Source organism: Halichoeres trimaculatus, unplaced genomic scaffold (genome assembly GCF_033239565.1).
Source record: "Halichoeres trimaculatus isolate MK-OKI-2021-1 unplaced genomic scaffold, fHalTri1.1 fHalTri1_scaffold_6, whole genome shotgun sequence".
Taxonomy (NCBI): Eukaryota; Metazoa; Chordata; class Actinopteri; order Labriformes; family Labridae; genus Halichoeres; species Halichoeres trimaculatus.
This window is the reverse complement of record NW_027437184.1, coordinates 10121397-10137183: the sequence shown is the minus strand read 5'-3', so window position 1 is coordinate 10137183 and position 15787 is coordinate 10121397. Positions and strand designations below refer to the sequence as shown.

At 41.6% G+C, this 15787-nt stretch overlaps 1 protein-coding gene across 1 annotated transcript in view; it reads left to right on the top strand.

Annotated features, from left to right (window-relative positions):
• The window catches only part of LOC141791872 (polypeptide N-acetylgalactosaminyltransferase 10-like), a 113546-nt gene that overhangs the window by 73525 nt on the left and 24234 nt on the right, over nt 1–15787 (top strand). The window contains exons 5-6 of the mRNA XM_074672567.1: nt 8622–8807; nt 10671–10854. Of these exons, the coding sequence (XP_074528668.1) occupies nt 8622–8807; nt 10671–10854 (370 nt within the window). The remainder of the gene's footprint in view (nt 1–8621; nt 8808–10670; nt 10855–15787) is intronic.

The window sequence follows — 15787 nt, the reverse complement described above, 5'->3', positions numbered from 1 at the left end:
TGAAATTATCTTTGTAATTTTGGTGTCAGTGTTCAGGTTACATGATGTTTACTGTCCTGGTGAGTTAGCCAGCAAGCTACCTGTTCTTTGGCTACAAGGGTGGGGTCATCCGTTGCTGTTGTCAACACGAGAAAAGAATCCTCTTTGGATCAGACTATCTCAGTCCAGACCAGTCTTAGCAGGTTCTCACAGACTATGAAGATTTGAACCCCTGGATTTAGGCAGGATATCATGGATAGTGAAAAGTTGGTGAAATTGTTTGAATATTGAAAATCTTCTATTAAAATGAGAAATCCAGTGAATGAGCTTTGATTTGAAGTTCATCTTTTACCAAACATCAGTCGTCAGCCTAAGCTGCAGTCACTCTGATAGAGATATTAGTGCAGTGGGTGTACCATGTGTCAGCATCAAACCCTGCTTTCATCATATTAGCATGAGTCTGCAGCATGCACATCTATATTATCCCCCTCTCTGCCTCTGAAGCTATTTAAACTGTGGAGAGGAAGGGGAAGGAGGGGAGTGTGTCTTTTAAAAAAAACTCCATCTCTCCCTGCAGACCAGCTTATATCATCACACACTCTCTCTTTTTTTAATGACAGTTGCAGAAAAAGCAGCTTCAAATGTTTCCTGGTGCTGGCAGCTGACAAAGACGGAGGGAGGATGTGTGGTGGAGTTCACAGGAGCCGCTGAATATTCTGCAGGAATAAATTAGCAGCTTGGCTCTTTGGTGCCAAGCCAAGACTTCTGGGAAGTAATCCAGCACCTTGGAAAGACAAAGATTTGGATGCCATATTGGATCCAATGTAATTTGAGGTTAATTGAATTGAAAATCTCCCTCCATTACTCATCCAACAAACAAATAAATAAATAAATCTGCAGCAGGGGGTGATGTTGATAATGAACTGTTCCTACGACAGAAATCAACCACGAGGGTTGTCACAGTTTTAATTCCTCAGTTCAGAAAGTGACGGAAATGAGTTTCAGCTTCTATCCTGGAACCAGAGGAAGGACTGACAGCTCTGTTTCTATTTCTTCCTCCTTGTGCAGACATTTAAAAGATGGCACGGTATACCAGCAGCCTGCAGCGGGCTTTTTTAAACTCTGAGGACTGCCAGAATCTGTGTCGACAAACAGAAACTACTTCAACAAGAGCTCTCAGATCCTCTTTCCTCCAGGCATGACCGCAGCTGGGACATGAGACTTAATGTTCTGAAGGTGACGTTAAACTGAGTGTTTACATGCTCAAAGCGTTCAACTTTTGACCCCAGCTTAGACAGGTAAAGATTTTTGTTTACCTGTTTTTATAGCTCATAAAATGTGTCCTTCAAACCCGACTAGGATGATGACTTTGGATTTATTCTGAGCTCTTTAAAGCCTGTCTTCTCATAGAATAAGGTGTTTGCAGCTGCATGCATGGAGCAAAATTTGTGGCTGTAAATTTACAGTTAATCACTGCTACTACACTGTAAAAAAAAAAAAAAAGGTCACGGTAAAAACAGTAAAATACTGGCAGCGGTTATGGGCAGTGATTTTACTGTTATTTTGCAGTGCATGTACTGTAATTTATTTTTACAGTATTATCCTGTATATTGGATTACAGTATATGATTGTGAAATTATGGTAAAATACTGGCGACCATGCTGTCTGTAGGGATGGGTACCGAATTAGGTACTTTTATAGGTACCGACCGATTTCGGTCAAAAGTACCGGGTACCAATTCTCGTATGATCAAAAGGTACCATGTTTAGGTACCTAAATGCATCTTTGTGACCATGAGAGAGTAGGAGAGTAGGCGATTTTTCATGGTGGACATGAACATAGCATTGCAAGGTTATTTATTGAAGAATAAATATGTCAAATTGAAAAAAATGTGGTATTTTATTATTAAACAAATTGATGTTTTCTACCACATAAACACAAAATAGTACAGAAAATTGGTACCGCTGAGTCCTGATACTGATTACCAGGTACCAGGTACCAGGCATCAGTACCGTATCGTTTCAAATGTAAAAGGTACCAGTAGTTTGCCATTATTCTAACACAAAGTAATTTTTGTTGTGATGGCTTTTTGTAACCGAAAGTGATCAGGGGCACCTGCTGTCTGTGCTCTAATCTACTGCCCCAGTTGTGGTAATTTAAAATCAACTTAATAAAAAAAAAACCTCAGTTTATCTCTTGTACGCTCCACTTTGAAATTGGCTAACACACAGTAAAAATTGTTGTGTATATGGTGTGTGCCATTTGGAACACAGAAAGCCAGTACTCCCCTTGGTGTAACATATCAGTGTACAGCAGAGTCTGATATCCATTGCATCCCCTCCTTGCTCACGGTTACAAAACGCCACCACACCAGAATTACTTTGCTGTAAAATCAAGGTAAGGCAGGGTTGCCATAATTTTACTGTTATTTTACAGTAAAATTTGTCATAGTGCTGAATTCAAACATAACAGGATTTAACAGTTTAAATTTCCTTATAAATTTACAGTAATTTGTCACAGTGTACTATTTGTATTACCTTCACAGTTATTTACTGTACACTTCTCTCAGTCACTAACTGTACAAGTTGACAGTTAATTACTGCTAAAGTTCAGCATTTATATCTATACAGTCAACATGCTCATGGATTTACAGTAAAAACCTGGACATTGATAAGACATTAGTTTATATTGAATTATCACAGTTATATATTGTTAAATCCTGGTAATATTTTAGAAAATACATTGGCCATTGAAGTTATACAGCAATAAAATAGAACGTCATGTCCAGCCCTGGATTTGCAGAAGCATGGCAGGCATGCAGCACGTCTTTGGTGTGTTTGGAGCTTCTTCTTGCACCGAACATTCAGTCTTATGTTGAACACACCTTCCTCCATGGTTTGATCCCTGTAGAGTGCTGAAGGCAGTTTTCTGCTCTGTGCTGCTTTTGTTAGCTTTCAGTCTTTGTGACTGGATTCTAATTAATGCCTCAGACTCATGAAGCGATGCCTCGCAGCAGCCGCAGCAGCAGCAGAAACAGATGGAGGGCAGCAAATGCTCGGCTCTCTACTAAATGGGGGTCCACTGAATTGACCTCAGCATCGATGCTGTCTGAGCCCCCATCATGTCCCGGATTTCACAATCTAATAATGACTAATGTGTTTGCAGGCATCAGCCCGCACTCGTTAGGGTGATTTATTGGCTCCAGGATTTTTGGTAAACCAGAGGAGACCTTTTTCAATTTATGGGGGTCAAATTAAGCGCTGATAATTAGACGCTGTAACCTTTCTGCTCCCTTATCCCTCTCCAAATGTGCCCAACATGCAATCCAAATGTTCATTGTTTAATATGGCCGGTTGTCATTAAGGAGGTTATGCAAGAATCCTCTCATGCAGAGGTTGGAGCTGAGAAAGAATCAATCTTCTTCTGGTTAATAGCTAATGGGCTGATTAATGGCTGTTCCATGAAGGTGACGGCTCGCCCTTTCCTCTGAATGTGACTCCGACCCTGTGGAGCTCCTCAGCTTCTGTTTCCGCGTCAGAGCCGTGTGGGACACAATCAGTCTCCGATAAGGCTTTAACGAGGAGGAAGTCAATAGCCGTCAAGTATGGAGTGGATTACTTTATTCCATCTTCACTCCACTAGTCAGAAAGTTTGGTCAGACGACACAAGGCAGGATGGAGTTAATGCAAGAAGCAGAACAATAAAATATCAAGAACACAAAGTAGAGATGTTAGTTAAAGAAAATGTAAATAAACAAACAAAACATGACTATTCCAAGTCATTCCTTTAAGACACCTTCAACATCTCTCCTTTCTAAGGGTTTATGATAAGCGTCCTTTAAACATTGCTGCAGTATCTGTGCTATCACATGTCTCATTGTCCTCAATCAAGCCGTCAATCCTTCCTTTAATCAATCAATCTGTACATCCATCCATCCTTTCTTCAGTCCCTCAATCAATCCACCCATCCATCCATCCATCCATCCATCTATCTATCCTTGAATTCCTCTATCCATCAATCCCTTAATCCATACATCCATTAACTCCACCATCTGTCCCTTTATTCTTTAATCCTCCATTCCATCCATCCATCCATCCATCCATCCATCCATCCATCCATCCATCCATCCATCCATCCAACCATCCAACCATCCATCCATCCAACCATCCACCCTTTAATCCCTACATCTGTCATCCATCCTTCAAAAATCCATCCGTCTTTCAGTATCCATCCATCCATTAATCCATCCATCCATCCATCCTTTAATTCCTCTACCTATCAGTCCCTCAATCCATGCATCCATCAACTCCACCATCTGTCCTTTCATTCTTTAATCCGTCATTCCATCTACGCATCCATCAATCAATCCATCCTTTAATCCTTACATCTGTCATCCATCCTTCAAAAACCCATCGGTCCTTCAGTATCCATCCATTCATCCATTTATACATCCATCCATCCATCCATCCATCCATCCATCCATCCATCCATCCATCCATCCATCCATCCATCCATCCATCCATCCATTATTACATCCATATATCCATAAATCCATCTGTCCATTTTTACAGCCACCCATCTACCCACCTCTACACTAATCCATCCATCCATTATTACATCCATTATTACATCCATAAATCGGTCGGTTCATTGTTACATGCACCCATCTATCCACCCCTACACCAATCCATCCATCCATCCATCATCCATCCATTCATCCTTCAAAAATCCATCCTAAAAAATCTTTCCTTCCTTCAGTGTCTATCCATTCTTTAATCTATTCATCTATCCACGCTTAAATGAATCCTTTAATCAAGCTTTCCTTTGATTTTAGTCCCATCCTTCTTCTAGTTAATCCATCCAATGTCTCCCCCTTTATAAAATTAAAGGACATCAGTCCAAGAAATAAAACCCAGACTGCCCTCTCCTTAACAAATCCAGATCATATATATTATTGATGTGAAGGATCTGCAGCTCTCCTCTTTGCTCCTTCTAGGTATTCTGGCCTGGTCTAAACTTGAGCCAGACTCCCTATGGAGGAGATTGGTTTTGGTCCTTGTACCTCATTCTTTCAGTCAGAACCCAAAGCATGTGACTATAGGTGAGGGTTGATAAACTAGTACATTGAGAGCCTTGCCTTTTAAGTGTTTTTTATTTAAGTGTAGCTTGGAGTCCAGTCTAACACTTCTATGGGGATTTATTTGAGCCAGACCACTTCAGTCAGTCCACCTCCCAGAGGGGTTTCTGGATTAAGCATCAGAGGTCTGTGTGACAGTTTGACAGACAGCTTTCCTCACCCTGCCCCTGATTACTCTTCTTATGTAATTCAGCTCACTCAGCTTTAGTAACCCCTGCTCTGTCATCAAACACTCAGCTCGTCCGGGGAAGTAATGGAAGGTTAGGGTGAAGTTTGACTCCAGGTGATGGGCTGTCATTTACTGAGACTCATTAAATGTCAGAGAGACAAAGAAGAGACCGATGGAGTGGGGACAAAGAGTGAGAGGTGCAGTCCACATGCTGTGACCTGCTGGCTTTAAGGTTTGTTGGTTGTAGCTGGTCCGGCTGTCTGCTCACAGAACAGAAAGAAGAGAAATGAGAAAGGAAAGGAACAGAAAGGACGAGAGAAATGGCTACGTCCTCTCTCAATCCTGTCTCCATCTGTGTGCACAGTTTGCTGCAAGTCTGCCCTGTTTTACTCAAAACTATATTAAACATCACAAAGGAAACTTCTTTTTGCACCTAGAGGCTTTTGATTTTTGATCAGCTGCTACATTAGCAACAGGTCCTGCTTTGTCCTTTGCATCTTTACAGGTGGTTTCTGAGGTGAAAGTATCTCTTGTGTACTGGTAGTTTTTTTTTTTTTTTTTTTTTTTTTTTTTTTAATGCTTTTACTTGGATAGGATAGACAACAGTGGATAGACCACCCACATGAGGGCCAACCCCATAGAGCATATCCTAAACCAGTATGCCATCTGCGCTCCTACTTTTGGATTGTTTTTGGTTGAGTTATAAAGTGATCCATTTTTGCTCATAACAATGTCAGTGTTATCATCCAGCCAATCATGTTAAACCTAACAGAGCCAGCACAAAACATGCTGCTGATTGGCATAGCAGCAACAAGGGTGAGCTTCCTCTGTCTTCAGGAGCTACCCATTAAACATTAGATGTCTAATGGACATGCAGATCACGTCTATATCACGTCTGTCAGTCCAGGACCAATTCTTGACCTACACAATGACCTACACAATCTACACAATGCCCAAATTAGGTCCACTATTGACGTCTCACCACACGTGGAGGTCATTGTGCAGTTCACTATTTGAACGTAGGGATTTTGGACATCAAGTAGATGTCGAGGCAGGAGTGAGTGAGCGGGTAAAACCACTGAGCAAAGAAACATTATAAATGGACGGTCAGTAGACATTGGAAAAAGACCTTGTCTGTGCCGTAACAGTCCGAACGTTTGGGACACCAATTCTGGACGTCCAAAAATGACTTTTGTAGGACGTCCTCTCAGCGTCTCTTTGCACTGGGGCTAGGAGTGAATGCTGAATGAAAAAGCTGCTGAGTCACCAAATGCATGTATTTCTGACTGAAAAATAAAATTTCTGGCTTCCATTTTTCCATTAATGTGAGTGCAAAAACATTAACAAGAATACATATTAAATACTTGGGAACCAATCAAGAAATTTGCCTAATTAACCACAAATGTCTTGGACCCCCAAGGGGCCACAGACCCCTTGGTGAAGACCTCTGGTCTACTGTTAACCTGACTCAAGTTTCTGTGAATTATTGTGTTGTATTGAATAATAGCCCAGTCTGCAGAGCATCAAAATTGCACAAAACAAACAACCTGTACTGTGACCAGTGGATCTGTTAGTTTTCTATATTTGAAAAAAAAATTGAGCCCATCAGAACTTATTGAGGAGAATCTGAGATTCTGGGGGAGACAACTATTGGAGTATTTCCAAACCTTTTTTTCACCTGTGAATATTTGAGTGGAATTGTGAGGTAAATAAATGACATCATTGCCTAAAAGTCCCATCCAGAGTCTGAGAGCATCATCCAGGATTGATCACAGAGAAGATTTAACGTCCCTGTCTCTCTGCAGACGACGGCCTTGGTTAGAATTAAACAGTTTGTGTACCAGGAGCAGATTGATTTAAAAACTAAAAGCTGCTGAGTCATGTCTCTCCGTTGGACACGAGCGTTTAAACATCACGTTCTGAGCGGCGCGTTCTCTTCAGACATCTGTTGTGCATGCACGAGGTGGGCGTCAATTTATGTGGGACCGTTCAGGTTCGAGCCGTATGGTGTTTTATACCAAACTCCTCCAATCAAGATGGCATTAAATGCAAATTAACTCCAGCGACATGTTAGGAATTCAAAGACGCTGGAATACAGGGAGGCGCAGACGATAAAAAATGGATGTGTGAGCATCAACAAGAGAAGGACATACGGAGGAGAGCAGAGGAGAGCTGCTGGAGCAAAACTTTTAAAAGTTTAGACTCTGTACATTTCACAGGATGTGGAGCATGCAAAGAGACTTCAGGAGGAAAACATGTTCCTCTAGGAACCAGAATCAAATGGAGGGGCTGAAAATGTTACATGCTATTGTCAGGTTTGCAGAGGGATGTAAACAGCCACCAGTACATACCTACCGGCACTAGACTTTGACATCCATCCATCATCTTACTCCAGCTCTCTGTCTTCTTTTGTGTTCTTGTGTGTCTTAAATATCCAGAGTTCTGCAGAAATCTCTGGAGGTTTGAACAATGAAGCTGCTGGTTTCAGAGCAAAGCATCCCAAAGAAAATACTATAAAAAAACAAGGTAAAGGAGAAAGAAAATGTTACCAGGCTGCAAGCAAGGTCGGCACATACACACTCGAACCAGAAAGGTAAACCCACCTCTGTGTTGTAAACACAGTGACAGCAAACTGTCTGGATGAAACATGGCCTTGAATCTGGCTCCATGCTTCTTTACTGACCTGTCAGCAGTGACTCTATGTCTGAACACAAAGATTTACAGGCTCCATTTAGAGCAGGATTGATTTCTGTCACAGGCTGCTCAGAGGACGGACTGGAGATAAATGTGTATGTTTCACCGTCTCTTTGATTGATTGATGCTTTACTTCAGTTTCTGATCTGCTTCTCTCCTCTCCACTTTTGTGTGTTTTCACCCTGAAGTCTGTCCTGGTTGGGGTGAGCTTTATCATTTTCTTGAGATTTTAAGACCTGAAGATCATTACTGTGAAATGTTGCAATAACAACTTTAACTTTCAGCAACTTTCAAACCAACTTTGTTTAAGTCTAACATTTTCTTCTTGAAATTAAACCAAACTATGTGTTTGGTAAATTCCTGCATTTCTAATTCCTCAAAGGACATGAATTTGTCTGATGAAATGTTCAGCAATGTTGCAAGTTTGGGCAGCAGCAAAGTTTTAGTGAATGCATGTCAGAGGTGAGGCTTGTATAATTCATTTTTCAGTTCTTTTGGTTGGATTCTCTCTCCTCAGGGTAACTTCATGCTCAAAGTCTGCAGGAGAACATACATTAGACGAAATGTCGTCGACCTGTGCATGCAGCTGTTCTCCTGTTTTCTGTTTTCTGAACACTATGCCCTCTTCCTCTGTCTCTGCAGAGCACCTAAAGGTGGCGCTGGAGGAGTACATGAGGCGGCTGCCAAAGGTTCGTATCCTGAGGACCAAGAAGAGGGAGGGTCTGATCAGGACTCGCCTGCTGGGAGCCGCAGCCGCCAAAGGAGAAGTCATCACTTTCCTGGACTCCCACTGTGAGGCCAACGTCAACTGGCTGCCTCCACTGCTGGGTGAGGAACAGAGATGTGCATATTAAACTAAACATTTTTTCAAATGGTCCGCTGCCTCCCCTACAGACACATGACGTATAATGTCTGTAGTGGACTCATTAAATATGAAAAATTACTCATTGAGTTTAAGATTTCAACTCAAGGGTGACTGGCCCAAGTGTAGAAACATACAGATTAGGACTGAAACTGTTCACATAAGTCACAGTTCAGTAATAACTTTAAGTAAGTAATAACAGTTTTAAAGTCACAGTTTGCTACACATCCCAGTTTTGATGTCACACTTGCTTTTATGGTCACAGTTTGGTCCATCACCATTCAGTACATGTCTTCAGTATGTATTTCACAAGTCAGTTAATACCTTAGCTCCTTGGTCATACTTGGCTATTTATCTTAGTTTTGAGGTCAAAGTTTGATACTTACTTCAGTTTCAATGTCACAGTTCACTACATATCTTCGTTTTGAAGTTACAGTTCGCTCCATCTTAGTATTGAGGTCACAGTTTGGTATGTACACTGCAAAAAACTAAAATCTGATCAAGTGTTTTTGTCTTATTTTAAGTAAGAATTGTCTTATTATACTGGAAATGAGCCATATTCAACTCTTCATTCATGAAAAATGTCTTGTTTTAAGTTATTTAAAGACCAAAATAAGGTCTGAATTGCTTGTAACAAGTAAAATAATCTGCCAGTGGAACAAAAATGTTGGCTTGAAATGTGCTTGTAATTAGAAGAATGTCTTAATACAAGTAACTTTTCTCTTGTTCCATTGGCTTTTTTTTTTATTTGTTACAAGCAGGCCTCATTTTTGTCCATAGATAACTTACAAACAACATTTTTCTGGACTGGTCAGTTGAATGTGGCTTCTATCAAGGTAAAAAACTTGATAAGAGTTAAGTTTCTTGCAGTGTACCTTTGTTTTGAGGTCACACTTCACTACATATCTAAGTTTTGTGGTCACAGTTGGGTATGTACCTCAGTTTTGAGGTCATAGTTTGGTGTTTACATCAGTTTCAAGATCGCAATTTTCCATAGTTCTTAGTTTAAAGAATACTGTTTGGTGCATTTCTCTGTATCGAAGTCACGATAAACATTATCCTAGTTTTAAGGACACAGTTCATTACTAACTCAGTCTTGAGGACATGGTATGGTATGTACTAGGGTTTTTGGGTGATGGTCTGTAGTAATTTGCACTTGAACCTCAAAGCCTTTCCTGTACATGACCTCACAACATGACTTAATGATTTCAAGGCACTATTCGTCTCTATGCAGCTCATTTCATCCGATTTATTCTGCACCCTGCCTCTCATTAGGTCCCAAAACATGGTTTGCAACCCTATTTTCATAATTGCTAAATTGTTAAATGCCAAAATTTGCACTGAAGTCATTACAAAGATCAGGAGGCATGCAGATCTCCACAATGGGTTGAATTAGGGTCACATGTTTTGAAAACCTTTTATGGTTTTTCCAGATTCTGCTGCATGTTGCATCAGCAATGATCCATCAGAACATTAAAATAAATTAGATTGATCAGTTGTCTTTTTGTCTGACCTGACAAAGCACAAGCTTCTTTAATTCTGCAAATCTGCATCATGATGTCGTTCAGTGCCCCCTGCGGTGAGGCCTACCCCTTGGCACGTGTTGTGAAATATTGGTGACTTGTTACCAACACAGACTCGAAAGTCTATTTAATATGAGGAAGAAACATGATTCTGCTTGGAAATTTCTCACTGTATCCAGACATCAGCAATCTGTGGGGAGTCCTCAGCAGACATGGCAGCCAAACACAGTCTAAAGCCAGGAAACTTGGCAGGCATTTCTCAACTTTATCGATCCTTGATTAACTGACTCTGTCTCTGTCTCTCAGACCGGATCGCTCAGAACAGGAAGACCATCGTGTGTCCAATGATCGACGTGATTGACCACGACAACTTTGGCTACGAGACGCAGGCGGGGGACGCCATGAGAGGAGCGTTTGACTGGGAGATGTACTACAAACGGATCCCCATCCCTCCTGAGCTGCAGAACGCTGACCCCAGTGAACCCTTTGAGTGAGTGCAGTTATTATTCCGACCACTTCTGATGGATTAGTTTCATCCTGAGTACCTGATTGAGCCATGAGAGCATAGAGCTGAGTGATATAACAGAGTGCACTGTAGTCGTATTGAGGATGTCATTCATCTGTCTACATCTGCAGGCAAAACAAGAAAGGTTACTTAGATATATCTCACAACAGATCTTCAAATATCAAAATACAAGATGCTCTTGCTTTTGAATTAAGTGGTCAAATCCCCTGATGTTGGAGGCTTATTTATTTTTTATTTATCTAACCAGATATAAAAACCCATTGAGATCTAGATCTCTTTGCAGGAGAGCTCAGTCCTTCCACTGCCAGTCTCAAGTGCTGCGATTGAAAACAGGTAGACAAAAGCGGGACAATACCACTGCAGCATTTTCTTCTCTGTACTCAAAAATTTGGTGTACTTTGTGTCCATCAACTGAAACTTAAAGTATACAGTCATTTGGGATTTTAAAGAAGTTGTGCTTTTTCAGGCTTTATTCTGTCCCTCTGGTGCCCCCGTAGTATCTTCATGTGATTCACAGCTCAGAAAAATCTGTTTTTCTCTGGTGTTTTAGAAACTCTTATTTCAGCCCCTGCCTGAACAGCATGGCTGACCATTGTACGGTTTTGAAGTCAAAATACCCCCATCAAACTTTAATGTCCCCCGAGGGGAATTCGCTTTGCAGGCAGGCAAAAAACACAAAAATATAGTGTCACAGGTGCCACCATCGTGCAGTGCAGTACAGAGCATGAGGGACTCTGACAGAGTCTGAGTAGAGTTGGGTTAGAAAAACTTTTTTTTTTTTTTTTTTCTTTTTTTTTTTTGAGAGTCTAATCTTTTCTAGTCTCTCCCTCCTGATGTATCTTACTATTCCCGAAAAAAACAACACAAGAACGACAGCTGTCAATCAGTGTCAAGTCTGATGTACAAATGGGAAGTCCACCCTTTTCTGACTGAGATTCATGGACTCAGGCTTAAAGTGATACTCCGGGATGGAACAAGTTGGGTCCTATCACAAGGTTTAGGGCAGAAATTACCCCTACAGCAGTGTTTTTGTGCAGCAGAAGCCCAGGGTGCTCGCACCAAACACCTCCTCCCTGCTCATCTGCCAGTTTCCTATGCACTCAGATGGGGCCAATTTTTACTTGACCAAAAACACAAATAAACGGACTCCCACCAAAAAAATCTGATATTGGTCTCATTCACGCTTTATTTAGAGAATTTTCAGCCCGTTACTTTCACACAAAAACGCAGGTAGTCTGCCAGGACCTTATTTAGCGGTGTTTTTGTGTAAAAGTAACGGGCTGAAAATTCTCTGGTGGTAATTTCTGCCCTAAACCTTGTGATAGGACCCAACTTGTTCCATCCCGGAGTATCACTTTGAGGCTGATTTATGCTTGACGAGTCCGCGGGGTCTGTACGGCTTAAAATGATGTCACTTTCTAATCTGCCGGATGGTGGTCGAAGGTGTCGAAGTGCAGAAATACAGACATCTGTATGACTCTTCACACAGAGATCACCGCGATAACCGCGTGGTAAAAAACTTGTTGCGTAAAATTGCGGCCACTCTAGGCAGAGAAGAGGAATCGATTAAAAGAACCTGGAAAAATCTCTAGGACAAATATGTAAATGTGTTGTAAACAAAGCCAGACTTCACTGACTCTGGTAGACATGCGTTTGTGATACACCACCTCCTGCAGTTTGGGAATGGACACCAACGGATGCCATAAAGGAGAGCCTCACATGCACGGAACTTGTGTGTCTCATTTCTGGGTGTCACGTGTGGAAAGTTTAAAACAGCCTTTAGAGGTGTCACTGTTCAATGAGGCCAGTACGACCACATCATCTGCAAAAAGCAGAGATGATCCCCAAAACTGACTCCCTCCTCCACTTGGCCGCACCCAGACGTCTCGTCCATGAAAGTATCAAACAGAATTGGAAAAAAAAGGGCAGCCCTGGTAGAGTACAACCCTGACTGGGGACAAGTTTGACTTACTATTGGTGATACAAACCAAACGCTCACTCTGGAAATACAGATGAATTAGCCTGTAACTGCCATTTACTCCAAATTCCTGGAACACCCCACAAGATACCTTAGGGGGACACGGTCAAAAGCCTTTTCCAGATCCACAAAGAACATGTGGACTGGTTGGTCAAACTCCCGTGCCCCCCCTTGCACCCTTGCAAGGGTAAAATGAAATGAAATTGTAGAATTGTAAAGGGCTGGTCCAGTGTTCCACCACCAGGACAAAAAATGCATTGTTGCTGAATCTGATTCTGAGGTTCAACTTATTGTCGGACTCTCCTCTCCAGCACCCTAGAGTAGACCTTACCACTTACTAATCATATTTTTGTCCGTAAAATTTTGTTAGATTTTCCATCCACTATGACCCTTTCTATCAATCAGAAAGGTGTCTCATATAAAATGAAGATGGATTACGACTCCTCTCAAAGTTGATAGATGATCTTCAAAGACAAACAAAAAGACTCAGAGCTACATCACCATCTGCTCTGGGACCCACAGCTAATTTAGCTCCAGAGCAAACAGGAGCGATGTTCCTGACAGCAGTGTCCTTCCAGCAGCACAGGTAGGTAACCTTTACGTAATGAAAGCCAGAATAAATAAAGCAAACCCAGAGAAACACTTTGCAGGGCCAAATAACTCAGCATGTGATGCCAGACACTCCATTTGTAAAGCCTGAGGGATTAGCCGGGCAGCATTTTTCTCTGTGTGGGTGCCAGAGACTATCTGGGTGTCCTGGGAAAATACAGTAGGTACGATCAGGCGGGCCGGCGGGCTGTGGTGCAGAGAGATAAGAGGCTAAAGAAGAAGAAATGAGCTCCAGAACAATCACAATCAATCCTCATTTGGAGAATTAGTCTGCTCTTCTCTCCCAATGAAATGACCTTCATCAGTGCAAATCCAATTTGAGTCGCAAAGATTTTCATTTTCATTCTGATTGACATTGCTGCAGCGGAGAACGAGGCTTGATGGGACGGCACAATCCATACTGGAGTTGTGTGTGTGTGTGTGGGTGTGCATGATTTCATCCCTTCTCTCATGCCCCTGTCACTGTCTCTTTTGTCAATACAGTCACCTATCCCTCCCTCCCCCTCCCTCTCTGTCAGCCTCCTTCAGGCGTCAGCACTGAGCTCAGACTCTGACTCTGCCTCTCCTCAAGGTCAGCAGACTGAAATGGAGAAGATCAGCCTGAGCACGGCTAATTAAATCTCAATTGTAGTCAGGAATATTCATGGCTCGTTGAGTCAAAGCCTTTCTTTTCTCCAGTGGACTGACTCTTGTCAAGAACAGGAACGAAGAAAGACCTGCAGGGACTTGAAACTGATAGATTTACACAACAACAAACTTTTCTCAAGAGAACTAGTTTCAGACAAACCAAAAGATGGTCATAACTAAAAGGTGTTAATTTAGGAATTTATTGACACTGGATTTAAACCTTGGGCTTTATGAAGGGGTGGATGGAGCACCTAGGTTTGGATGGAGCCTCTTGGTTTTCCAACACAAGCCTCTTCCAAGGAAGTCTCAGGAACCTTGGGGACTAACTTCTTGTCTGGCCTAAAATCCCATTAGCAACTTGAAAAGAGAACTTTAAAAAGCATGATGACTTTAGCTCCTTCAGTTAAGTCTGCATAGTAATCTTAACCATTTCCTGGTTTGATGTATTGCCTGCCTCTGCTTGTGGTGAGTCTCAGCTTCACTGTAAACCAGTGTCTCTCCTCCCAGTTCTTGTTGTCTCTTCTGAATGACATAAATTCCTGCCTCCCCCACCATCAGCTATTTGTAACCGATGAAGCTTCTTTTCATGGGAGGTGACACATCTTCCCAAACTCTGACAATCTAGTTGCCTATTTCCGAGTCTTCTGGACAGACAATTGTTCGAGTCCCTCTGATTTGAGTCCCAAGCAAGTAGCAATCGTTTTGTTCAAGTCTCAAGCAAGTCTCAAGTTTTTCTGTGGTGGGCAAGTTAAGTCGACTCAAGTCACAAGGTTGTCGAGTTTTGTCCATGTTTATATCTAAGTTTTATATCTTGAAGAGAGAAACCTTATCTTCCTAAAGTAAATGTCAAAAAATACCATGCAGGTTAGTCTGCAACTCTGCATGGACTCAATCATATATTTTGATATCATAATGGAGAGGTAAAATGATATTTTGATATATACGTATCTATATAGCGAGCAGCAGAACTGGCTACAGGCTCGGGGGCAGTCACCATTATTAGCCAACAACAGCACTGTGTTGTGTGTGCCCATTGGCTGCTTGCATGCTTGTAATCTCGCGACACACCTGTCCCACATCAATTAATCAATCAATCAATAAAATTGTGAATCTAAAGCGTGGTGAACATGCTACAAGTAGTCAGAGTCAGCTTGTCTGAAGTCGAGTTGTGCCTAAAGTCATCGTCTTTCAAGTCAAGTCGAGTCTCAAGCTTTTTACCCTCAAGTCGAGTGGAGTTGAAAGTCGTCAAATTTGCATCTCGAGTCCAACTCAAGTTCAGTCTCTATGACTTGGGTCCAATTGTCTGCTTCTGGAACCCCCCCCATTTTCCCCCCTGCTTATATATGCCTCTTTCTCATTCACTGACAAGGAGTCAGTTGTAGTACCAATTATTTCTTGACTGTGATAATATTTTATTTCTCATAAATCTATTTTTTTTATTTTTATGGTAAGCATCTGAAATCACTTTGTCGTATCAGAAACATCTTTGATGCTGTCATCTACAAACCACTTTGTGGCGTCACACCTGCTACGTCAACCTTTAGTTCTGTCTTCTTTTCTCAAATTGAATCCTAATGTCTTTGGCACCATGATAGATTCCTTTAAAGACACTTCAACACATCTCTTCCAACTCTTCTTCTATCATTTCAAAAGCACAAAACTCTTCCTGAGTGAAGAGTAATA